The 27,523-nt window shown below is 37.0% G+C and overlaps 1 protein-coding gene across 1 annotated transcript; it reads left to right on the top strand.

Annotated features, from left to right (window-relative positions):
- The first annotated feature begins 10,468 nt into the window (after positions 1-10,468).
- LOC122649842 (subtilisin-like protease SBT5.4) lies at positions 10,469-21,653 on the top strand. The gene is made up of 7 exons (XM_043843089.1): positions 10,469-10,676; positions 10,757-10,869; positions 10,964-11,061; positions 11,159-11,323; positions 13,192-13,300; positions 19,810-21,017; positions 21,096-21,653. The coding sequence occupies exons 1-7, from the start codon at positions 10,590-10,592 to the stop codon at positions 21,632-21,634; spliced, it is 2,319 nt and encodes a 772-aa protein (XP_043699024.1). The 5' UTR covers positions 10,469-10,589; the 3' UTR covers positions 21,635-21,653.
- The last annotated feature ends 5,870 nt before the right edge of the window (positions 21,654-27,523 follow it).

Raw genomic sequence — 27,523 nt, 5'->3', positions numbered from 1 at the left:
GACTTTGTTACTCATTAGCTCTACTTCTTCTTTTGTAGCCCTTGAAGCTGTTCTCTCTGCAAGCAATCTTCCTCTCAAACACTCCGCAGTCCTCAAACCATCATCTCCTTCAACACTTTTTTCCCTGAGAAGAAAACCCACAACAAAGTTGAAAAGAAGCTGTAACCGTTTCTTTTTTTTCTTTTCTTCTTATAAGGGTAATTCTGTCAGTTCAAATCTAAATTTTAACGCAATTAGTCATGAACTGACGGAATGGGTTTATTTGTTACCATTTGCAAACCTCAAGGGGGTACGTAGAATTTTCCAAAACTAGGGGGTAACATTATCCTTTCGTCAAACCTCATGGGTGGTATGTGTAAATTACCCTTTTTTTTTTATTCATTCGATTCATAGGTTTCATAGACTAGACAACAAGAACCTCACACATGTCTTGTGGCCTGGCTGCACCTTGGGTGCACCCATGGCTTCAGCCAAAGAAAAGGGAAATAGGTTTTTTTTTTAATGAATAGAATAAGGATTAAATGCAATACAAAACTTCATTAAAATAATCGAAAACCCTGCACTGGTAGAGTTGCTATGATACCCCTAAAAGGCAAAAACGGTTTGGATCGTCCTACCGGTAGGGTCGACCATTCAAACATTAATAGAGGGGAGAGGAGAAAGAGGTTACTTGTAACTCTTATCACGAAGCCTCCACTCGAACTTAGCCCTTCCAGTAAACTGTTCTTCCCTTTGAGACAGTGATCGTCATTCCGTTCAGTTCGCATAGTAATGGATTTGAGTTCACCTCTTCAGACTTTCTGGACAAGACGATGTGAAAAACAAAGTGTCCGTTTGATAACGGATTTTTATCCGCTTCAGTACTGGACGCGCTGCTGTGCGCATCGTGCGGTGCAACAGTGGCCATGTGTGCACAATGGGGCCCACTGTGCACACATGTCCGCTGTTGTGCTGCACAATGGCACAGCAACGCTGCAGTGCACAGCAGCGGATAAAAATTTGTTTGATAACACTCCAAGAAATGCGTTTTTCGTTTTTCTGTTCTAAGAAACAGAAAAACACCCCAAAAAGTGTTTGATAAACACGTTTCATTTCTACTATTTCTTGAAACATAAATTAAAATTTATAGATTAGAGAACAGGTTTGGCGAAACCAGTATGACTTGTTTTTCTATTTTTTAAAACAATTTGTTTGAAGGAAACTTGTGCCAGATAAAATAAAGGGGGGGGGGAAATAGTTGTTCTCAATTAAAAGCTCAAGTGCCATCGACTCTCCTCCAACCTCAAGTTCCAACGCCATATCAACTCTCCTCCAACCTCAAGCTCCATTGCTCGAGAGGTCCTACCTCCTGCAACTCACCATCGCCATCTAGGGTTAGTTTTACTATAGCTTTCTTCTTATTATTATTTTTACCTAGATTAGGGGTTTTGAAACGAAATCCATAATCTCTCCACTTCATCTTCGAAATAGGGTTTGCAGGTTAGTTTCGTTTTTGTTTGTCTGCTATTAAAGAGGATACTGCTTTTGATAATGGATTTGCCTTTTCTTTGTTTTTTTTTTTTTTTTTTTTCTTGCTTCCATAACCCCTGCTAACAAATCACTAAATAATTAAACGACTTTATCTTTTAATTATCACATACAAGGCTTAATAGTATAATCCAACCTATTAGTGTTTCTAAGGATTGGCCACTGGTGTTTCAATTGTGTTCTGGAACCGTTTCTGAAATAGGTTTACCAAATGCTTTTGAACAAACCAAAAATTGTTTCTCAAAACAAAATCAGAAAAAGTTGTTTATGTTGTTTCTCAACACAGAAACAACATAAATGTTATCAAACGGTGCCTAGAAATTTATCTTTTCTCTTGAGAGAGAGCAATGTTTTAATATCTACGAGAGAGTGTTGTCAATAATTTCCCCACAAAAGAAATTTTTCCTAACATAATGGAATGAGGTGGTAGTTTCCCAAACTGCACCAACTCTCCTCTTCCCTTATCATTACTAAGTCCAGATAACCACTTTAGGTGGTTGGGGATCAAATCTTCTCAACATAGGACATAGGAGTTTGAATTTAAACTCTCATGTCCACATCTAGTCTAGGTGGCAGGCCCACTTTGATGGATACATGTCCACCAATAGCGTAGACATATGACAGAGACACAGAAACATTTTCTTTGTTTATGAGAAGAGGGCTTCATTAGTGGTTGTTCAATTTGGAATCTCTAGTTCAATTCAACATCAAATGCTATTCCGTCGAATTTGCCTTGGATGTTCTTGTATTAGTGGATATTTTTAGTTCATGTAGTGTGTGGCTCTTCAGTATTTCCTAAGACTATTCGTTTTAAAGGTTGGAGAGGTGCTTTGTGACTTTAGCGAAGCTCTATTCTCTTTTGTTTTGCTCAGAGGAATTTCAAGAGTGACTCTAATAACTTTGTAGAGACATGCTATTTTGTAAGGCCCCCCAAGAAAAGAAAAAAAAAATCAAATTTGTGGAGAGAGATAGACACATACATCAATCATTGTGTCATCACAATTTTTGTCTTTTATGTTTTTTCTTTTCTTGGCTTCCAAACATAGCCTAAAGTTGTTAATTGTTTTGTTATTGAGATTGATTCAACCTTTGTTGTGGATTTGTTATCAAGCTTCACTTGCTCTTCTTGGACACTTTTCTTTAGAGCATATCGAAGCCTGTCAGCAAAATGGATGTTATTTGTTATAGATATTACGCCATGAGTTATTCAATAAAATGTTGAAATGCAGTATAAAACCATAATGCACTTCAGGCGAACATATGCCCAAACAATATTCTTACTTTGAGAATGGAAATTGCGTATTCAACAGGAATGTATACAAACATGGCCAAGAATGTCAGTAGCCTCAATTGAAACACTGAAATTCTCTCTCTACTCTTAAATTGGGGGGTTTGGGGGGTGTTCAAGACCAATGTCGTTGGGAAAACTGAGTAGGCTGAAGGTGCTGGAGATGGCGAAGAACTGGCTTGTTCTGTGCCAAGCTGCGAGTTGTGGTAGTCGGTGTCTATGGTGGTAAAAATTGAGATTCCTCGATCGATGTGAGAGATACGAAGGATTTCACTGGTGCTGACGTCGATGGTAACCATGATCTTTTCGTTGGGGAAGCATTTGTTGGGAAACCGTGGGATCATCCCAATTGAATCCCATGGAAAATCAATCATAGGAAATTTCTGATTTTAAAATATTTTACCAAACCAATCTCTTTCGTGTCCCATAAGAATTAGAGAAAAGGCAATAAAAGAAAAATCTCTTTAACCATCCCATGGAAGAGAGAAAAACATCCCACACCCGAAAGCACAACGGAAAGAGATCAATTCGGGTTTCTTTCGCATCCCATGAATATCAAATCATATAAGATTAACCTAAAAAAAAGTTGATTAGATTTGCTAACCTAATGTTGCATCAAGAACTAGTGCTGGAGCTAGCCGTTCCTGCAAGTATGGAATTAGCAAGGGAGGCCGAGTTGAGCTGGTTTAGCCACTCTAATGCCTAAGTCGGTACTCTTAGCAACAGATAAGAACAGTAGTGTTCAGATTATCATGGAAGAAATTAACCCGGCTATTTATAGGCGATGAGTGAGACTCTGGGGGCAAAGACGTGCCCTATAAGGAAAGGAGAGTTCGCGGCATGGAGTGAGGTAATTTAGGAGTGATTTTAGGGATAAGGTTAATCCCCTCATCCCATTACTCCTCATTAGACGGCATATGCGCGGCAATCTCAGGGCATCAAGGCCTATTCGCTCTCTGGGCAGAGACTACGGCGATTGTGCTCTTTCTCAACAAAGCATGGTGTCCAGGTTGTTCTTGTACAGGTCGTCTTCATCCCATACAGGGTGGTCATAACCTCGATCTGGTCGCCCCTTTTGGCCGGCTCGTACCCGACGATCCCTTGTCGCTCACGTGTACCCGACCATGGGCCCACGGTCCTTGGGATCTCGCGTACAACTTCGCCCTCGATTTCTCGGACAAGGATGGCTCGTGCTCGCTCTGCACGAGCTCACCCCGGCCCTAATACACTTGTCAGCCTTCCATTGGCTAGTAGTTTTTATGATGTATCACTGAAAGAGCCTCAAGTGTTGCTCCTCCTTCAAATAGTGGTTCTTCCTCCAACGAGCACACCAGGTAAGCCAATCTTGAACCTTCTTGTTGCAGCCAAGGTTCTCCAAGACAACAACAGATCTTTTCAAAAATTTCAAAAATAATCATGGTTCAATAAACCCTAGATCTCTAGAGCAAGAGAACAAGAAGAGAAAAGAGAGAGGAGAGAGAGTGAAGTTCGGCCAAAGGGAGGGGAGAGAGAAATTTTGGCCAAGCTTCTTGGCCGACTCCCCCCCCCCCCCCCTTTTGGTTTAAATAGGTGGGGCTCTAAAGAGCCACCCTTGTATTCCTGTGAGAGTCTGAATCTCTCTCTCCTCCAAGTTGACTTGAATTCCACCTTCTATTCCTAGTGTGCTTCTAATTGGTGAATAAGTAGAATCTTAAAGGAAAAGTAAATAAATAATTATTTAACTTAAATATATAATTAAATTATTACATCATACATATTAAATTAAAATAATTAATTATTTAATTTGCAAATTCCAAAAATACCATTACATAATAACATCTTATTATATATCAACCATCTACTAATCAATATCGTCGTTATGGAATCTATGGCATGCACGTAAATACTGACAAACTCCATTCAATAATACATGTCTATAGCAGAACGTATGTGTACGTGATCGGAATCTGCAAAACACGATTAAATGTTTTAATAAAAAAAACGTACATATATACTATCATTTTATGTGAAAATAAGGTTTGCAAATCATTTTCAAAATGGTATAGGATCATGATTCTCATCCGACCATCCATAGGCAACCTCTATTTGATGTTCTTTAATCGGGCAATGGAGACCATGTTGAATGATTCTTTCGCTCACAAATGTTTGCTTATTCCCAGACTATCGGTTTTAGTTCTATGAATCTCAATCATTAATAAACCAAAGAATACGTTCACATTTTACAGTGACAAGACCCTCTCAGGTTCTGGGTCTCGATGACACATGTCTATCCCAAACTTACATCTGACAGTAACATATAAGAGAATCAACATAATTAGATTCTTTGTCAATGCACATCAATATATGTATTCACATTCATACTTTAACATCAACATATTTAAGCATACTCATTACGAAGACCACATCATAAAAGTATCCAACACAAAGTCGAGTTGTGCTCCCTTATTCGCTCAGCCCTTGAACTATTCAGTCAAGAGTTGTGCGCATGTCAAATAAGAGACCTTCACCACGACACCACCCCACCGAGCCGGCGATAATTGATGTCAATGAACCTCGTGATAGTGACCCGTGCTTTAGCAGGCATCAATGTCATCGAAGGTCAAAGGAATGTACCCGGAGCCATGGTTGATTTCATGGTAGTTGACTTGATTTGATCCCAAATCGATGGTAAAAGCAAGTGAATCTGACCATTTGAAAAGTCTATCACGGAGGCTTTTATTCGTACCGAGAACCAGTGGGTTCTTGATTATTATTATTATTATTATTAATTAATTTATTTTTTTTTTTTATTTTTTATCAGAAATTTATTATATATTATATTATCAGGATAGGCCCCAAAGTGGTTGTTGATTTTTTATAGTACAAACTAGAAAGTGGGTTGTTGATCTCATCGATCGAAACACTGTGTCTGTCCTGTAAAACAGGTTTGGTTTGTTGGATGCTTGTAAAATAGAATAAACAAAAATTTTACTTAATGGACTCTCTGGTAAGGGTATTATCTGGTAAGGGTATTAAATGGTTTGGTTCGATTTGTTTAAAAATAGTCTCAATTTTAAAATCATAATTGAATCAATTTATTAAATGGCTTCACGATTTTGATTTTAAATGGTTCAGTTCAGTTTTGATTAATTGTTTTTATTTGATTTTGGCACATTTATGTTCATTTAAGAATGTTAAACGGTTTATTCGATTAAACGACCCGATTCGATTTAAACCATTTAATTAAACAATCTCAATTTTAAAACCATAATCAGACCATTCATTATATAGTTTCACGGTTTCGGTTTGATTTTGAGACCCTTACTCTCTCGTTTGAGCCCAGTCTAAACCCATATTGGTTAGACTGTTGGAGGATGCAGACAGGTTTTTAAGAAATGGGAATTAGATCGGTTCGATACAACCGATCCACTCTGAAAAACCCAATTCTAAGATTCTTGATTACGAAGTCGGATCAGAATCTCCAATGACCAATTCTGTCCCTAATTCTGTGTTTTAAAACCTTGGATGCAAGAACGAGAAACAGGGAATTGACAAGAGAATTCCATCTCTGTCAAGGTTTAAAAACCAAGAATTGAGATCTAAATCGGTTTCCAACCTGCCTTGATCTGAATCTGCTTTGGAATGGAAAAAATTGGAATCGTCATTGGACTTAGCTGATTCATCAATTAGGATACCGATTTTTAAATCCCTGATCTCAATTGAAACTGAGTAGGGATGTAAACGGATCGAATTCGGTCGGATAGTGGCATTATCATATTCGTATCCGATTATATTCGGACGGATTCGGATAATTTCCGGATAGTGATTTTTTGAATACAGGTTCTCCTAAATGGATATGAATACGGATCGAATACGATTTTTTGACTATCCGTTGACATATTTACCGTTTTTATGATGAGGGTTAGAGTTGAGACTTGAGATATCAATAACTACCTTTTCTTCTACTCTTCTTAATCTTTTATTCTCTTACGTTTTTTACTTTTGATTTTTTAATAAATATGTAATTTCATGTATCACATTGCATAAAACAATATATATAAACCAATAGCAAATCTAGAAAAAGAATTATATTATCTTAACTTATAAATTTATAAAAATAAAATAACAAAATCCAATAAGGTAACTCAAAAGGATAGACAAACACAGAGTTATATTTCAGATATTTTATTACAGTCAGACTGCTAAACGAATCGAATAATAATCGATCAGATTGGGGGATTATTATATTTGTATCCGATTAGTTTCGGACGGATTCAGATTCTTCTAAACAGTTACGAACGCGGATCAAATACGGATTTAGGAAATATCCATTTGCAGCCCTAAAACTGAGGCATTTTTTAAGCTCCACTTCTTCCTTACCAGTACAACACTCCCAAGTCCGAAAAGAGAGTGGGAGATAATTTATTATGATGAAAGTGTACTATCAAATCTAATTCTTATTCTATAATTTTTATTTTTTTTTAATAAAAACATCATAAAATTATTCTAATAAACTAAAACTTCCCCACGAGATTAGAGTCCAATTTTCCCGTAAGATTAGAAAGCAATTTTCTTCTCACATGGGCTTTTATTATTTATTATTAATTTTTTTTCTGGTGGATATGTGGGCCCCACGAGATTGGAATGCATTTTTCATATCACACTAGTGTCGTGGCCTCGTGGGAAACCCTCTCTCATAAAAATAAATTTATATTAAAAAGAGCTTTAAATGTGAAAAATGTCAAACGTTTGGATCAACCATCAATCCAACACTACTCTAAGTCCATGATCATACAAAATTAGGACGTGGACTAAGGAAGCTGAAGGTCTTGAATTCAATTCCGCCTCTCACTTGGGGCCATTCGTAAAATTTCCTGGTGAACATGGGGACCCAATATCTCCTAATCTGTGTATGTTGCAAAGTCATACACTGACCAAAGGCCGGATACCTCTTGTAACAAAAATAAAAAAATTAGGACGTGAAGATATATAAAGAACATTTAGCATTTATATTAACTCTTAAGCTCTTAAATCCCTATAATATTGTTTCCCACACAGTTTAGAGAGTAGATAAATAGAAATCACAATAAGAAAACAGTTTCGGTAATTGAGTAATTAATGGAAACAGGTTGCCGACGCTAAATTAAATTTAAAACTTATTATTGCAAGATTGGCGTGATTTGCTCCAGATCTACATATTCAAAAAATATTCTACTGATCAAGCAAAGATTCCAAAGTTTTTTTTTTCTTTTTTTGGTAAACATAAAAATCTATATTATCTTTCAAGTAAACATCTAGTAGACCCCTGAAGTTTGTTGACCTATCATATAACCCCCCAAGAACTAAAACCTTACTTACGGAACCATATAATGGATGGAATACTCGTTCCGTTATAGACCACGGTTAAGTGATGATGTCAGTATTTTATATTCCAAAAATACCCTTGTACATGTTTATTGAAAAATTACAAAGTGGAATTTACAGTTATATCCTTATATCATCTTTAACCTTAGAAATCAATCCCTGTACACCTGACCGTTGGCAAAGAAGACCGTTGGAGGAGTTGCAGGCGATGCGATGAAGCTCAATCTCTATTCAATAGCATCTGTCCATGTGAAATCTAGAGCTCTTCTATGTTAGCTTCATCCCCATGTGAAATCTGAAGCTCCTCTATGTTAGCTTCATTCCCATGTGAAATCTGAAGCTCCAACTTCTCTCTCCGATCACTGAAATTCCGATCACTGAAATTTCGGCAATAGAAGGATGGGAGAAAAGACTAACAACTTCTATTAAACAGGAGCACACTCCAGTCTTTGGTCCATGGTAACTAACGGGTTACAAGGAAGAGAAGAATAATGAAACAAAATCAAGACTTTCTTCACCATCACTATTTGAAAACAAAGAAAACGGTACCTTTGGTGGGAACAAAATGGTTTCAACAAATGAATTTGAACTAAACCTAGTTCTTGGCGTATGAAAGAGATACAGACAGAGAAATAAGTAGTTGTTCTGTTTCGCATATGAAAGAGATACAGAGAGATAGGGTAATGTGAAGATGATTATTTGCCCAAATGAATGCTCTTGGCGAAGGCGTCATCTCCGGCGAGTAGCAGCGCCGCTGAGGTTCAAGCCTCCAACAAGTTGAAAGATCGGAGAAGATGAAGTGGGGGGGCATTGAGCTCCAACTAGGGTTTAGGGATTGGTCTCGGCTCCCTGAATTTCAAAGTTCAAATTGAACGATGAGTCTGACGGATAAACCACTAATCGCTTGCTTACGAAACTGAATCCAAAACCCACTAGTTGGGTGTGAAGCTGTTTGATCAGATTTGAATCACTCTAGTCTAGTAACCCCTATCACTCCATTACAGCTTTTGCGAGAAGTAATCTTTCCAATCCGGCGATCTTCGAGCTGCGAAACCCGATGATCAACTCTGCTGTAGAGTCGGAGTTGGTCATCAGAGCAACCTTGAAGCTACTGGCGCAACCCATCTCCCCTTGCTGCCGATGACCATCTCTCTGCCCCCACCCCCTGCTGCCGGAGCAAGCCATCTTCCCACCCCCTCCCCCCCCCCCCCCCGGTAGTGCTGCTGCTTGAAGCTGCCCACTGGATTCCGAAGTAACCATTGTCATGACTTACTTCAACAATCTGAACCAATGAGATCCTTTGCCTCTTCATCGGACTGCAGTTTCCTTCAACAGAGACTAATTTCTGAAAACTATTCACCCCCCAAACAAAAATTCTGAAAATCTTCATTGATTCAGTCCCTTGCACGACAAAAACTAAAAAACGAACTAAAAACAAGAGATCTACACGACTATACCTCAAACCAACATGGTAAACAAGACAAACCTCCATTTCAGAACCCCCATACAAGCTGAGATCTTCAAGCTAGAAAACCAGATCATAGGAAAAAGATAAAAAAAAACTCAGAAACTAATTCAACTGAACATTTCCCCTGCCAACATAGATCAGATCCTTCCCTCCTCTCTTTCTCTTCCCCTACCGGATCCCAATCCTCATTAAATCCACTTGACGAATTTATAAAATACTAATATTCCTTACTCCATTAAAATTGATTCCATGTAGACAAAAACTCGGCTCCAACAATTTTTTCCTCCGCCTAAAGGGGTGTTTGACTATTTCGTTCTGTACCGTTCCGCTCCAGCGGAATTTGCAGAGAGCACTTCCAGTTCACCACAAAGAAGAACCAATACTAGCTGTGACTGTGACGACTGATTCCGAACAGAGAGAATTAGGTATGGCAAAGAGATGAAGAAGATGATGGTTGCAATGGTGAAAACGGTGCTGTCCGTCTCTTTCAAACCTAGCAGAGGAAGAAGAAGAGGAAGAAGAGTAAAGAGGAAAGACGATGGATAAAAGGGTAATTTGGACTTTTACTTTTTTATGGCTAGCTGACATCATCAATTGACCCGTTGACTGTAACGGAACGAGTACTCCATCCGTTATATGGGTTCGTAAGTAATGTTTTAGTTCATGAGGGGGCTACAAGATAGGTCAACAAACCTCAAGGGGGTCTACTAGATGTTTACTCTTATCTTTCTTAAATTTCCCATTTATAATGGTGATAATTAAAAAATTATAGAAGATTCCGTAGGATGATTGCTTTGAATAGAACAATTCTCCCACTACTTTCCGTTATTGAAAAGAATTTCCATCCCAAAGGAATAGGGAGCTTCTTCTGATCAGAGCTTTTAAAAACAGGGGAAAGAGGAATTTCATTTTACTCTTCAAACAGAGGAAGCAAAGCAAAGTAAAGCTACAGAGAAGCTAGCGATGGGGTTTTCGAGGCTTATTTATCTTTTCATTGTTCCTTTATTGCTTTTCTCCATGTTGCAGAAACCCACTTTTGCTATTGAAAAGGCAAGCAAGCATTCTGTATTATTTCTTCCACTTTTCATTTTGAGAATGATTCTGAGATATTCTTCTTCTCTTTCTTTTAGTCTTTTGTAGTATACTTGGGAGCCCATTCTCATGGTCAGAAGAATATCTCTCCAAGCCGTTTTGAATTAGTTACAAATTCTCATTACAAGTTTCTCGGATCTTTCTTGGGAAGGTGAGAGAAATGGAGAACTTTCATAAATTGAATCCAAAATTGCTTCTTTACTACCTCTTCAGAATTTTTCTTAAAAATTTCTTCTTAAACACAGTACCCAGAAGGCCAAAGATGCAATTTTTTACTCATATACAAATCATATCAATGGTTTTGCTGCAACCCTTGAAGAAGAAGTTGCAAAGAAGATCGCAAGTATGAATTCTGTTCTTCTTTTTTTACAGTATAATCTGAACAGTTTTCATCCCCTGTTTCAACTTAACGAATTGGTCTTTCTCTTCAATCAATGTAGAGCATTCCAGTGTTGTTTCAGTCTTTCCAAACAGAGGAAGACAATTGCATACGACAAGGTCATGGGATTTTCTTGGATTAGAGAAAAATGGTGTAGTTAAATCTGGATCGATCTGGGAAAAGGCCAGATTTGGGGAAGATACAATTATTGCGAACCTTGACACTGGTAAGTTCTTCATTTATTTATCTTCTTAATTCTTATCGTCTTCTTTCATATTCTCTGAATCATTCAAACAAATATTTGATCTTCAATCGTGATTCGTGCATACAACTAATCTCTTTCCATGAAATTTAAACAAAAAAAAAAAAAGGCTTCTTTCTTTCTTATTCAATTATGATTTCCAATGGTTCTACGTTATCCCACAGATATGAGAATAAGTCTCATAAACAAATTATAAATTGTTTTTTATAGTGCTTACAATCCCAAATGGTCAAATCTGCACATTTTACAATAATACAAAGTTTTGGGTCCTTTGACTTAAGGAGTTGAATACTATATTTTTTCAACATCAAAAACAGAGGGTTTGATTTTTTATAGTTTCTATTTTGTTTATGAATGTGGTAGTTTTGATCAAACCAAAAACTATTCTAGGTTTTATGTGAATTTATTTTAGGGAAAAAGGACAAAATTGCTTATGAGAGATGGGAGTTGAGAGGTGAGACTCATGCAGCACTGATATTGTGAGATAGGTGGGTGGGTGGGTAGACTTGGGTTGTAGCCTTGTAGGTCTCTATAGAGCCAAGAGACCCTTTTACTTGTGGTAGATGCACTAACACTTCCTAGCATCTACTGTTAATGTTTTTCTCTTCTTTGGATTTTATCATATTGGCATGGAAAGACAATAATAGTACTTGACACTCTATTAAAGGAACCTTTTTCTTGAATTCAAAGATTATTGTCACAAGGGTTGTTATATTTCCAAAAATCACAAATGATGTGTTTATTCCAACCATTGGCGGATAGTGATGATATAATTTAGATTAGCCATATGTCAAATGTCAAGATTTAATTCAATTAAAATATGTAACCATGACTGTGCACTCTCTCAACTCAGCCCAACAATAGACCAATCCTGTAGAAAAACTAGGGTTTAGGGGTTTTTTTTCCACCATTTCTAGTTGATAATGATTTGATCTAGATTAGAATCGACAGAAACTATACAAATCTCGATTCGATTAAGATCTATCATGTGAAAACTCGTGACACCAATTACTACCCAAATTAAAAATCAAAGGATCAAGTTGCATGTCTCAATTTTATACTATCAAGTATTTTCCAAGCAAGTGTTCCTATTTCCTTGATTGTAGCCGTTGTGTAAGCATTTTGGCCTAAAAGTTTGTTCAAGCATTTAAGGAGGGCATGGACTTATCAGCATTTGAAAGATGGAAAGTCAATTAAACCTTACTAATTCTTATCTTCCTCTATTCAATGCACATGCTCTCATTGGCCCCATGGGTGCATAAGGGCCATGCTCCCCAATAGAGAATGTCGATCTCTCTATTTTTGTGATAAAGTTTCCTATTTTGGAGTGTGGTTTATTAAAGCACTCCCATGAGTCTATCTCTTTCCTCCTCATTCGAAAAGACACCTTTTCCCCCTTGTTTTGAGGAGAAGAGTGATGGACACATAGGAATGCTGGCGTAAGAAAATTATCTCCTCTAGTAATAACGGAGGGTGGACTCCACAACCCTGGCGAAATTTCCAGATAAGGAACCAGAGGGGACAAAGATCCACGACTATTTCCCTCTATTTTTTGGAATCTTTATCCCTTGAGGTTCATTGACCGGTACGATTGTGCGATTCTTCTCATAAGGAGGATTGAAATGACCATTCCACCACCTGACTGAACACATTGCCCGAATTGGATCCACCCCCATTCATTAGAAGCACTAGGAAATCGTACCGCATAGGAAAACTACAAGTGATAAAAATTTCTATTTTTTTCATAAAATAATTAGAAGATTAGACATATTATTGTTTTTTTCGTTTGTTTATTTTTTATGATTGGTTTGATATGACTTGTGTGGTAAAAGGTGTATGGCCGGAATCAAAAAGCTTTAACGATTATGGGTATGGACCGATTCCATCAAAGTGGAAAGGTGCCTGCGTGGACATGAGCACTAGCCCAGTTCGTTGTAACAGGTCAGTCTTATTTCTCTTTTTTCTCTCTCTTTCCTTTTCCTCCACTTTTCCATTTTCGGGGAATTTATAAATGGTATTTATGATCTTTATCTGCCAAATGCATTCCCTAGGTCAAAGTCATAACCAAAACCAACAAATGAGGCCGGGAAGAATTTTTCTTTCTTGAGGAAAATAAATTCCGAATTTTGTTGGGATTTGTTTTAAAAGAGTAGCAAAATTCTGTTAGAATTGCTTGATTTTATGCATTTTAGTTACTCCATCTCTTAAACAAGATTATGAAACTAATAAAACTATTGTTATCGTGTCGTATCGGACTCCCCCAACCCCAACCCCAACCCCAACCCCAACCCCAACCCATCCCTAAAAAACACATGTATAAATAAGAGTTTTCCTTTAAGATGGTGGGAATCCATTCACCGGGTGGTTGAGGAAAACCTAATCCTAAAATTAAATGAAAAAAAAAAATAATCATAGTGGATGGAAAGGTGATATGAAAACGTGTTAACATTTTAGAGCATAATTTAAACAAGGAGAAGCATAGACTTCACATAGAAGGGGAGAGATGAATTTTAAAAGGTGTTGACAAAGCTTGCACTCCCTCGCATAGAACATTTATCCTTTAAACAAATAACCTCTTGTATGTTGGCATGCATGTTCATGCATTGTGACGTTTAAACCGAAAAAAAATTAGGGGTAGTGTTTTTTTTTTTAATGACAAAAAAGAAATACATTAAGAAGTAAAAACTAAAGTCCACAATAGTAGCCATACAAATAGAATTACTCTTAAATACTCTAGCTATACATGCTAACTTATGAGCAGGATAAATAATTTGTCTTGGTTGTTTAATTATAGAAATTAAACATTCTACAAAAGGTGTAGTAGCAATGCTTCAATATAATAAAGAAATGTATATAACTCTTAGGGTAGGGATGCAAATCAGCATTAGTCAGCTAGTTGTGCAGATTCAACGAAAGCATTTATTCGATCCCTTCCTAGAGTCCTCGTGTCTCTGCCTCTTGTGTACTCCCTACAATCATAGTTTATAGATGCACCAATAAACTCTTGGCCGGTTAGCAATTATAATTGCGCCCAATCCCCTGTCCTTTTTATTTGGGTCATAACTGCCATCAGAAATCAATATGGTTCTGGTAACAGAATCAAAGTTGGTATAAAAGGAAAGACACAGAGTACTAGGAGATAAATTCTGATCTGTAAGGGGAGAACTAGGGATATTGTGATTGGGGGTGTATGTGGAAGAGTTGAAGTTTTGCCCCTCATTTAGAAATGAATATGAAAATGGAGTTTGGATTTGGAGGTGACCTTTGAAAAATGATCTTATTCCTGGTATCCCAAAGGAAATAGTTTGTGATAGCAACATAACATAACATAAAATGCGGTTTATATCAAGGGGTTGAAGAGTAGAGAATTTCCATTGACGATGAATTAAATACCAAGGACTCTTATCATGGATCCAGCCGCTCACATGAAAGGAATAGGTGCCAAAGAGATTCATGTCCACGCAAACAGTGGACGAAGGTCATCAATGTAGTCGTAATCTCTAAGTCGATCTTTGGTTGGTAATCCTCTAATTTGAATTTGGGATAGAGGGGAAGCTTCAATTACCTTCCAAATTGGTTTATCAACATGGTTAAGATGGAGGGCTTGAACAACTGCTACAGATTTTGTGGTAAGTAGACCAGAGTTAGTTAACGGGTAATAAATCTGGTCATGAAAAGAGTGATTTGTTCACTTAGACACTCATTCCAATTTCTGTGGTCCAATAATTCGCTCACCATATTGTACATGGGATAAGGAGGAAAAGATGGAATGACATGATTATCCAGGTCTGGAATCTGTGGTGATGTTCAAAGATCATTAGTCTGAGTAAGGAGACACCAGCCAAGGTTAAACAAAAATCTCACTTTTGGACAAATTAATTTGTTTTCCAACGAGATCTTCAAATAAGTTCAAGATTGCAAGTATATTGTGGACATCTTCCAATCGCTTGAAAAAAGGTGGGTGATTGTTGGAGCAGTGCAAGCCACTTTAATATCTCGAAAGAGATCCAATTCCCAATCTGGGAAAATATGACTAAAATAATAAAATATTCATCATATTTGGTGTAGGCTGCATTCCCGGACAAGAACCACTTCTCATATATATTTATAGAGCAAGAGATCTTTGTTTGGTTGTATAGCGTTTGCACCAGTGTGGGGCCCATGAGAATGTGCATAGGAAGATCTATTTGAATGGGATTTTTTATTTCACTTGGATTGAACGATAAATTCACGCGATCATGTGTTTGGACATAGGAACCACATTAAGAACCACATAATTAGGTACGGTTCTTTTTCTCGTTTTGGTTGTTGTAGTGTTTATCGTGAATCCTCTCTTTCTAGTTTCAACTGTTTGAAATCAACTCTTAAATTAGGGATTCTGTTCCGACCAAACCTCCTAGAGGAACTGGTTGACTTTTTTTAAAGTTTGACCTTGACAATTGGTTAGGTTTAGAATAAGGCCAAGGAACCAATAGGGATAAGTATAGCCCACTTGAAGAATAGTAATCGTGATAAAGATAGTAATAAAAAATGAATGCCGTCAATCCACAAGTCAATTCACGAACAATCATTTACCTTCAATCCAATCAATGGAAACTCTTGGACTCTCATCCATATCTATCTTCTTCGAAATAGATAACATACTTTTGTCCCAACATTGAACATAAAGAGATAAGAGTCTTTCCAAAATTATGCTCTTCTTCAATCAAGTTCTCAAACCAATCAGGGACTGCAAAAGATCAAACGATTCAATCCCAAACTCTTTTAAATGGAACATTCCGAGTTTTTAGAGAAAAACCACGCAGAATTTTTTATTTTGCGTTTGGGTAAGAAGCAATTAATGTACAAAGGAAAATAAACAAAAAACAAAATTGTTATAAATCCATTAAAATTACATTTTTTATATTCCATACTTTAATGCTCTTTCTTGGCTGCCACCGTTTAAATTAGGGCTTAAGCAAAAGACAAGAAACCTTATCCGAAAATGAAGCTTTCAAGTCAACCATTATCCGCCTAGGATTTGGAAAAGTTGAAAGTTTTGCTTCGCCGTAGGTGAAATGAATCCCACCACTCAAGCAAATTAAATTCAAATTCCAAAATATTCAAACAAATTTCTTTCATATTCATCACAATGTTCCAAATCATCAAAATACTTCTAAATTAATAAATCCAAATTTCTGAAAAGATAATCTAATCATGTGTAATCACAATTACTAACATAACTTTATAGAAGCATTATGTCATAATTATAAAGAAAAACATATACTAATCACAGGGTTGGACATAGAAAGACAATGTGATCTCATCCAAAACGAGAGTGTGAGAGGAGAGAAGATGATACATGTTGGGCACCCTACCAACATGCTCAGCCTTTTCCCATGAAGTTATAACTATTGCATGTTAATAACTCTAAATAAGTAACTAAGCATCTTAAATGGGTCGTAATGGTTCTAGTTCTAGTTGGTTGTTTTGGTCTTTTGATTTTGTAACATTTCTCAGAACCATCGTCTCCCATTAAATAATTGATCCCTTAAATATCTCCTAAGACTATTCTATTTAGTAATGGGACGGGTCGATTTTGGGATTTAGCGGTTTGGTTCTAATACGAATCCTAGTTCCAGACCTAAATTGTAGTTAACTTCAAAGTGATTACTCACTCTCTACAAGCTAACTGTTTAATGGAAGACTTAAATTAAAAGAATGATGTGAGAGGTTGTTTATGAAATTTTTTTCTTGCCACATTGGGTTTACCCAACCACAAACTTTAATTAAAATATCTATCTTATTAATGTTGCCTAATAAATAACACATCTTATGAGTCTTCTTCACCCATCCCAAACGAATGTGTGACTTCTTTTATGTGCACGCTTCTCTAATCCATGCTCAAAAGTCAAAAAAATTAATTTCTTACATTACTTGTTTTTACTTGAAATACTTTCATAGATAGTATGTTTATATGACATGAGCTTAGATCTATTACATTATTGAAAGGGATCAAGATTATTTGTTAATGATATCTCTATAGGTGTACTTAGAAAATATAAAAAAATATTTTTCAAAATTATTTTTTGGAAGGCATCCTTGATTGATTTCGCATTGTTTTTATTGCCTGAGAATGTGGAATCGATCAAGGATGCCTTCCAAGAATCCATACCAAACACTACCTAAATGTTATATCATGTTCAAGAGTTGTATTATCTTACATGTGTACGCATGCAAAAGGACATATTATCCTTATTAAAATAATAAATATGTTATATATATATATTAAAAGAAGTCACAAGTAAGAGTGAGGTTACAAGTTGTTTGACACCTTAGGGTGTATCAATAAGAAAATCCCATCTTAAAATACGTACAAATGAAAAATGAAAAAATGTGTGCCTTTCCTTCCCTCCACATTTTTCAAGTCCTAAGCTTTTTATCAGAATATATTCCTAGAAGAAAACACCACATCAGTATCTTAAAACACATTAAATGTCTATTTATTATTATGGAGACAGTCCCTTGAAAGGTAGATGTATTAGCACAGTTGCCAATGGAAGTGTGCACGAAAGCATTAGTAGGAATAGAATTTTTGCCTTTCATGTAGGGTGGGACAGTCATTTTGCCCCTCTGTCTTAGGCGTAGGGGTTACCTTACCATTCAAAGTTAAGATCTGTTTTATTCCTGCTCTCCTCTCCCCCCCCCCCCCCCTAAAAGGAAAACCTTCTAGTAGATCTATTCTGTGCTTTGTTTGAGGTATCAATGTTGGATCGCCCAATATGATGATACTACATGGTTTTGAAGGTAACCAATTATGTGTCAATACCGTATCAGTGAAACAGTATGGACGAAGGTAAAACAATCAAAAAACTCATTTTTTAAGAAAAGTCAAGGGCAATTTTGTCTGATACAACTGATCCATACCGATACCATAACGGTATTGTATCGGTTTTGAAGTTGATTGATACCTGATCCCATGCCGTGCACTAAAACCATGGTTCTATATGTGGCTAAGGGTGTCAAAATGAAATCGAAACAGGCCGTTTACGATCAAACCAAATCGCACTATATAAAAACGATGCGATTATGATTTCATAGGTTCTATTACCAGTTCAATTCAAAACCGAAAAGCCGTCGGTTAACTGAATAGAAACCGGGTAGAAAACCGAGATTAGAAATATTGAGATTTGTTTAAGAATGAGATTAAGCACTCTAAAATAGTTGGACTCCTTACTTAGATTTTTTGAATTTCAGTTTGAGCGCCATATTCATGAAGGGACGGAATGTTTTAGTAATCACTCTAAATTTCATTGCAACACGCATGTCTTAGTGGACTTTGTCAATGAATTGAGGGGGGTATGGATTGGTGATGTCCTCAAGTTGACTTCCGATACCTCGTGGCTTTGAGTAATCACTTAAAAGTATCATTGCAACTATAATGTTTAAGTGAGCTTTGCCTAGAGTTAGATGCATATGAAACAATATAATTTTTCCCGCATAACAAGAATATGGAAAATAAAATTACATGATACAAAGATGAAACCGGTATTACAAACCGTATATAAATCGGATAACGAAAACGAATAGAAATCGTTAAAACCGCATGATAAAACGATTCTAATTTTAGATGATTTTTATCTGATGCGGTTTTGATTTCTACCTTGCAAAATGTGCACCAAACCAGAACCGCACTGCATAATCAAAACCGCATCGTTTGATACCCGTAGTTAGGGGTGTCAATACCCAACCCGAACCGATGAAACCGGCCCGAACCAGCCCAGACGAGCCCGGACCACACCGGATCGAACTCTTAATGGTTCGGTTCGATTTGTGGATCCAAAAGGCAAACGGTTTGGTTTGGTTTGGGCTAGACCCAGATTGCCCCTAAATGTGTTGTAATAGTTTCCTCACCCTTTATCTCATATCCTTTGTTAGTGATTACCCAACCAATTGTATCCATAGGCCATAGGACATAGGATACAAAGATGCATTGTATTTGAAATATTTTATGTACTTAGAAGAGAAAGAGAAGAAAAATTAGCACTAACCGGACCTTACTAGTTATATAAAACCGGTACCAAATCGAATCCAAACCAATATCAACCCGTTATCATAAACCAAAACCGACACGAAACCAAACCGCACCGAAACCGAAACCGCATCAAAACCGAATATTTCTTAATGGTTTGGTTTCGGTTTCTATAAAAGTCACACCGAAACCGAAAAGCCCGAACCGGCCCGTTGACACCCCTATCCGTAGTGTAGCAATCCAATGTTTCGGTCCGGTTTTTGAATGTATGATGGATCAAACCGTTAAGCCAAAGTTAAGATTCAGGTTCAGTTTTGTCTTTTGCCGGGTTGGCTTAATGCCCTGCCAGCAAATATTCAATTAATTATTGATGTATTAGTTAACGTAATAATTATTACTGTATTAATTAATATTTTTCCTTTGGCTTGTTTTCGTCCAGGAAGTTAATTGGCGCAAAATACTTCAATAAAGGCTACGCAGCGGTCGTGGGCCCATTAGACTCATCCAACGCCACCGCGCGCGACAGTGATGGCCATGGAACCCACACCCTATCGACGGCGGGAGGCGACTTCGTCTCAGGTGCCAACGTCTTTGGATACGGCAATGGCACGGCCAAGGGAGGATCGCCCAAGGCCCGAGTGGCGGCTTATAAGGTGTGCTGGCCACCCGTCAATGGCAACGAATGCTTAGATGCTGATATCATTGCGGCCTTCGACGCCGCCATCCAAGATGGTGTTGACGTGATCTCCGTGTCCTTGGGCGGCGACCCCTCCGATTATTTCACCGATGGCATCGCTATCGGCTCATTCCATGCTGTCAAGCAGGGGATCGTCGTTGTAACCTCGGCGGGCAACTCCGGCCCGACCGACGGCTCTGTCTCCAACGTTGCTCCCTGGTTGATCACTGTCGGCGCCAGTACCATGGACCGCGAGTTCCCGGCCTACGTGGACCTGGGCAACGGCACGAAGTTGATCGGTCAGAGCCTCTCCCCCGATTCTCTTCCAACCGGAAAGATGTATCCTCTGGTGAGCGCCGCCGACGCGAGAGCGTCAAACACTTCGGCCGAAATTGCCCTGCTATGCGAGTCCGGTACGCTGGACCCGAACAAGGTGAAGGGGAAGATATTAGTGTGCGTGCGGGGTGTAAACGCGAGGGTGGACAAGGGAGAGCAGGCGCTCTTGGCAGGGGCTGTGGGGATGATTTTGGCCAACGATGAGGCAAGCGGTAATGAAGTGATCGCTGATGCTCACCTGCTGCCCGCATCCCATCTAACGTACAGCGACAGTCTTACGGTGTTTGCCTACATAAACTCAACGGGATCACCCACGGCTTACATCACCCGCCCCACTACGCTGCTGGGCACGAAGCCGGCACCTTTTATGGCTTCTTTCTCCTCAATAGGTCCTAATACCGTGACGCCTGAGATTCTCAAGCCCGACATCACCGCACCAGGGGTGAGCGTCATCGCCGCCTACACCAACGCATCTGGGCCCAGTGGTATGCCATACGACAATCGACGGGTTGCCTTCAACTCCGAATCAGGAACCTCAATGTCCTGCCCTCACGTTTCTGGTATTTCCGGCCTCCTCAAGACACTCTACCCCAGTTGGAGTCCCGCCGCCATCAAATCTGCCATCATGACCACCGGTCAGCTTCCCTTTTCTTTTTGATTATTCCATACTGAAATGCATATCACCTGTTTGATAATTTGTTTGTGTGGTGCAGCTAGAACAAGGGACAATAATATGGAACCAATACTGAACGCATCGTTCGTGAAGGCAACACCATTCAGTTATGGAGCCGGACACGTCTTTCCTAACCGTGCCGCAGACCCTGGCTTGGTCTATGACTTAACCACCAATGATTACTTAAACTTCCTTTGTGCTATTGGCTACAATGACACCCGAATCAGTCTCTTCTCCGACTCGCCAGTCCCTTACAAATGCCCCAAGTCCGCCAATCTCTTGGACTTCAACTACCCTTCCATCACTGTCCCCAGCCTCTCCGGCACCGCCACTATTACTCGGACCTTGAAGAATGTAGGCACTCCAGCTACATACAAAGCCTATGTTCATGCACCTTCAGGAATTTCAGTTACAGTCGAGCCATCGAACTTGACATTCAACTCTATCAACGATGAGAAATCTTTCAAAGTCACACTTAGCTCCAATGGTGCCGCTAAAGACTACGTGTTTGGTCAGCTTTTATGGTCAGATGGTACACACTACGTGAGAAGTCCCATTGTGGTTAAGGTTGCAGCATAAGCATGGAGCATTGAAAGAGAAAGCTATCAAACAAAGTAAACAAAATCAGTTAACTTGCATTAGTTCTTAGCCAAGACAGGAATCAACCCTCTCAAAAGCAGAGAAATTAAAGGGATCAGTTTTTTAAGTCATATAAATGATTTTTACCAGCTGAAATAGTGTAATTTCATTTGTCATTTGATTGAATAAATTCCATTTGACGTTCCTTTCAGTCTTGATGGTTGATAGTACCACCAAGAATGACCGTAATGATTGTTCTGTTGATGCTCCCCCAAAGTTTGAGCATGTATAGACTGGGGGAGTGAATGTAATTAATTGAATTATGTTCTAAAATTTGACGTGTGGTTAATAAAGAACATGGCACTTCTCTATTCAATGGTCAAAACTATCACACCATTCTTTCACTTGACAAAAGAAAATCAGTGGCTAACCCTACAAGGGTAGCTCAGTTGGCAAAGACCAACAACTTAAAAGTAAAGGGTCATAAGTTTGACTCTCCATGGGGGCTTATCTAAAAAGAAAAGTGAGTACTTTAAGTTGGCATTTCTCATTAGGCTGCACCAAGGCCTTTTTTGTGAGTTCGGTTCCTCTCCATGTACCAACAGGTGAACGTATATGTGAGAGCCAACTATCTCTCTTATTTTTGCCATTTATAAGGGGAGGATGGGTTATGGAAATAAAATTAAAATGTGATTGGCTCTCACATGTACGTTCGGTCACGTATTAGTACGTGCAGATGATCCATCCTCCTTTTTTGTGGTATTGTTACTTGTTAGTAAGGGGGAGTGATCCTCCCTCATTTTTTCTTTTGATTAAAAATCCCTAATAAATAAGAAATTAATGAATTAAAGCATAAATGAAGAATGTGAACATTAGGGGCTCATGTTCTCTGTGCGCAGCGCAAGCTGCGCCCAGACACATGGGCCTGCCACTCAGGGGGCAGGGTGGTCATTGCACCCACCCCCATGTGTTTGGGTGTAGCCTATGCCCCAGGCACAGAGAACATTCTCCCAAAAAAAAATATAACTTCTAAAGTTAAACAAGTAGTCGATGACAACCAAAACGAATGTGAAGAAGAAACTCTTGACAATCTTTTAGGATCTATAAAAAATGTAGTGATTCAAAAGATGTTCTAAAGTTTGTAAAGAAGGATTACTCCCTCCAAAATTCTTTGTATATACTAAACAATCCATCCATGAGGGTTGCTAACAATGAATCTTTGAATATAAATTTCAGATTCTCTTTGTACGTTTATGCAATAATCCTACTTGTTTAAATACTCCATTTATTTGTTACCAAAAAAAAACTCCATTTATTGTAATTAAAAAAATCTTAGGCAAGATATAATCTTAGAACATCCCTTTAATGAAAAGATACAACCATTATATGTACAAACTTAGGTATACATACAAAAAACAGATAATTCAAAAATAAATTTTAAAAAAACAAATTATTTCAAGTAGAAATTAAATTTCTCAATTTTTATATCTCTCATGATACAATATATCCATAAGATAGGACAATTTAGTTCATTGATAATTTTGGCGAAGAAATTACTGATATACAACAACTTCAATGATTTCTTAGTTGTTTAAATTATGTTTTTATTTTCAATAAAAATTTAGCTTTTGATATAAATCTTCTTATTCTACATTTACCGAAAATCCTCCTCTATGGACCTCTACTCAAAGTCAAGCAATTCGAAGAATCAAATCTCATGTCAAAACCCTCCTTGCCCGTTCCTTCCTATTCTTACCCTTCTTAAAGTCATTTAAACCAACGCTTATGATATCGATTATGGTGTTGTTCTCAGACAATTTTCCTATGAAGAGAGAGTAAAGTGGTAAAGTAAAAAAAAAAAAAAAAAAAAAGAGAGAGAGATAGTACAGTTCATTTCAAAGCTTTAGAATTTGCTAAACAAAAATATTCTATTCTAGAATGAATTTCTGCAATAGTTCTTGCTCTACTAAAATCTTAAACTGATATTATTTCAAATAAATATATTATAATTGATTATAAATCAACTAAATTTGTTCTTTAAAAATATGTTAAAATTTTGGTTTCAGTTTTTTTTTTATTTTTTGCTACATGAAAAGTTTTACTTTCAACTTTTAAATTTGAAATTTAACACGTAAATAGTTTTAAAATTTTCTTGAACTAATTGTCACCAAAGAATTCTTGTAGGCAGATGGTCACAAGCCAAATACCTTCGTTCTCCAAAGGAAAACCTCCCCAACAAAGTATGAACTATATTTCAATCCACCTTTACTTCCTACACCTTTTCCTTCACCATCTCAATCTCCTACATTTTTCCAATTAAAAGTCCAACCTCAGAACAAAGCTATTTATTTTGTTATGAAACCTTGAATATTTTGAAACTTTATTGTCACCAAATTGTATTGAAAATATTATCTCTCACCTAAAGATTTATATTTCAGAATTACTAATGACATCCCTAAACTTATTATATATGAAACCTAAAATGTCCAGTTTGATCACATGTACAAAAAGATTGGTGAAACTGATGATTGGGCATATTTCTCTTTCAAAACCTTTCAAACTCACTACGCAATGAGGTACAAATGTTTATGAGAATAAAATGATAATAAAAAAGTCATCAGTTCATTGAAAGACTTTTCAATTATTGGGACTATGTTAGAGCTTGGCAATTAACATTTTATGATTTTTATCTACACTTTTGAGATTGATGATATTTTTGGATTAATAAAATTCAATAAGAGGATTATTTGGTTTCTAGCATGGTTCTATGACTGGTGGACAATGTTTGACCTTAGTCCATAAATTTTCCCTTAAGATCTCCAATTTGATTTCACCAAATTTCTGTAACATTATCAAAACATATCTATTGCTCTCTTTAACTTGTGTTCTAATCTTAATGTGTCTTGGATTAAACAATGGCAATTCAAGGTGGTCATAGATGAATATCCATCTTTTATTCAAGAAATTAACTTATAATTGGTGGTAAGACAAATATGATATTTCGACATTCTTCATCAATTACTGGAGCCATCATCTTCACCAAAGAATTCAAAGGCCTTCAATGATTATTACGACTCTGTTTCTAATGTTTTTCATTCAATAATTCAAAGGAATCATCATGAGTGATCTCCTCCACAAAGTAATAGGCAGATAAAAAAAATATTTAAAGAATGTTTTTATTCTCAAAATACGACTGACGACAAAGAAAGTGATGAAGCCAACAATGTCTTTGTATCTTTTATGATTCAAGGCAATGATTTTGAAGACAAATGAATATTAGCTTGTATATAAAAAAAAAAACACGGTCACTACTTGTCACCATTCTCACACTAACATGTATCATCACGTGACAACAACAAAGAATCTTCTAAAAAAACCAAATGTCATCACTGTCTACTTTTTTAAAAAGCAACTATTTTCTCCGAAGTAGGTTACCATTTTCCTCACACTACTAACCAAATGGCAAAATCTCCACACACAAAAATTCTCACCCAACAAGTGAGTTGTCCACCATCACCAAAAAAGATTCTCTCATCTAATTATGAGCTAGCCAGCATCACCAAAGAAGAATCCCATCCATCTGTGGGATAAATTTTTCAATCACATCCGGTTTATTATTTATTGGAGCGTTTAGATATTTTGGTTTAATATAATCACATGTGATATAAACTTTTTGAGCATTATGTGTCTTTAAGTTTACACTTAAAAATGGTAGTCATGACTAGGGTTTGGGTTGGACACCCTTATCATACGGTCATCGCATTGGGTACGCCTACACATTTGATCTAGGGTACGAATGTGAATACACATATTGATGTGTAATGGCAAAGAATCTAATTATGTCGATTCCCTTATGTGTTATTGCTAAATGTAAGTTTAGGATAGATATGTGTTACCGAGACCTAGAACCTGAGAGGGTCTTGTCATTGCAAAATGTGAACGCATTATTTGATTTATTAATGACTGAGGTTTATAGAACCAAAGCCGATATTCTTGGAATGTGCAGACTTTTTCTGAGTGAAAGAGTCACTCAACATGGTCTCTATTGCCGATTGGAGAACATCAAAGAGAGGTTGTTGTGGATGGTCCGATGAGAATCAGGATCCTATACCGTTTTGAAAATGATTTGTAAAACTTATTTTCACATAAAATTATAGAATATATGTACATTTTTTATTATATATTTAATCGTATTTTGTGGATTTCGATCATGTACACAGACGCTTTTATATGCACATGTACTATGGAATGGGGTTTGTAGTATTTGTATACATGCCTAGATTCCATAATGACGATGCTGATTATGGAGGGTTGGTATATAATAAGATGTTATTATGTAAGGATATTTTTTGGGATTTGTTAATAAAATCATTTTATTAATTTAATGGATATGATGTAATTATTTAATTATCCATTTAAGTTAAATAATTATTTATTTACTTTCTCTTTAAGATTTTGCTTCTTCACCAATTAGAAACACACTGGGAATAGAAAGTGGAATTAAAGTCAACTTGGAGGAGTAGACTCTCACAAGGAATACAATAAGAGCCCCGCCTATTTAAACCAACTGGGGGGGAGTTGGCCAAGAAGCTTGGCCTAATTTTCTCTCTCCCATCCCCTTGGTCGAACTTCACTCTCTCTCCTCTCTCTTATCTCTTATTGCTATCTTTCTCTTGAGAACTAGGGTTTGTTGAAACCCTAGGTATTTTTTAAGTTTTTGAAAAGATCTGTTATTGGCTTAGAGAACCTTGGCTACACTAAGAAGGTTCATGATTGTCTTACCTGGTGTGCTTGTTAGAGGGAGAACCACTATCTGGAGGATGAGCAACACTTGAGGCTCTTCAAATTAGCAAATCTAATCAACTCTTTCGTAGTTAATATTATATGATTTGATATTCATGGAATGCGAAAGAAATCCGAATCGATCTTTTTTCGTTGTGCATTCGGGTGTAGGATGTTTTCCTCTCTTCCATGGGATGGTTGAAGAGATGTTTTTCTTTTATTGTATTTTTCCTAATTCTTATGGGACAAGAAAGATATTTGGTTTTGGTAAATATTAAAACAAAAAACCAAAATTTCTTGTGATTGATTTCCTATGGGATTCAATTGAGATGATCCCACGGCTTCCAGCATCATCTAATTAGTTGTCCACCTTTTTCTCGAAACATATACAAGCTACTTTTTTATATGTATATACAAACTACCTAAATAGTCTATGAATAAAGAAACTCTTCCCCAAGCATCAACATAAAAAAATAGAGCTAAAGCAAAGTTTGTACTCTAGTTCTTCCCTTTAACAATGTTCTCTTTTTTTACTTCCTTTGTTGTCGTTCATCTGTAATAGTTTTCTTTCTTAGTAAATGCTGATTTTTAAGTATATTGTATTACTATATCATTGACTATTCAGTGAGACTCCGATTGTTTATAGGATTACGGTGGATTGAAATTTAAGGAATGAGAAACTTATAATTATTGTCTCATTTTTAAGAGAAAGTGACGTGTTTAGTTATGGGGTGGAAAAGTTACCAGACAAACTTTTTTTCTTATCTGTTGATGTGTCCTTTATTCCACCTCTTTCCAAAGTCACACCAAATTGGTGAGATTTTTGGGCTATTCACGAAATGAAAAAGTCTATTTTATGTGCTCCATAATACTCCCTCTCCCCATAGAGCCAACCAAAATTTGCATTGTTTATGGGAATGAAAATGTCTACTAGTCCTCCTACTTTTCATTCATGTCTTTCATCTCACCAACAGATGAGACCGATTTGTCAAGTTTTCTCATTCTATAATCATTATAAAAAAAGGGACCATGGGTATTTTATTCAATACCATAAACTTCTTTCATCCTTTGGTGTGTGCTAACACTTTTGTATCAAAGTATTTTACA

The sequence above is a fragment of the Telopea speciosissima genome, chromosome 2, assembly GCF_018873765.1.
Source record: "Telopea speciosissima isolate NSW1024214 ecotype Mountain lineage chromosome 2, Tspe_v1, whole genome shotgun sequence".
Taxonomy (NCBI): domain Eukaryota; kingdom Viridiplantae; phylum Streptophyta; class Magnoliopsida; order Proteales; family Proteaceae; genus Telopea; species Telopea speciosissima.
This window is presented reverse-complemented; position numbering and strand designations above follow the sequence as displayed.

Bases quoted from the DNA above. Each gene is read 5' to 3' on its own strand.
- LOC122649842 (XM_043843089.1), top strand. From the start codon at position 10,590: ATGGGGTTTTCGAGGCTTATTTATCTTTTCATTGTTCCTTTATTGCTT. The intron at 10,677-10,756 runs GCAAGCAAGCAT...TCTTTCTTTTAG, and splicing joins CCACTTTTGCTATTGAAAAG to TCTTTTGTAGTATACTTGGG. The intron at 11,062-11,158 runs GTATGAATTCTG...CAATCAATGTAG, and splicing joins AGTTGCAAAGAAGATCGCAA to AGCATTCCAGTGTTGTTTCA.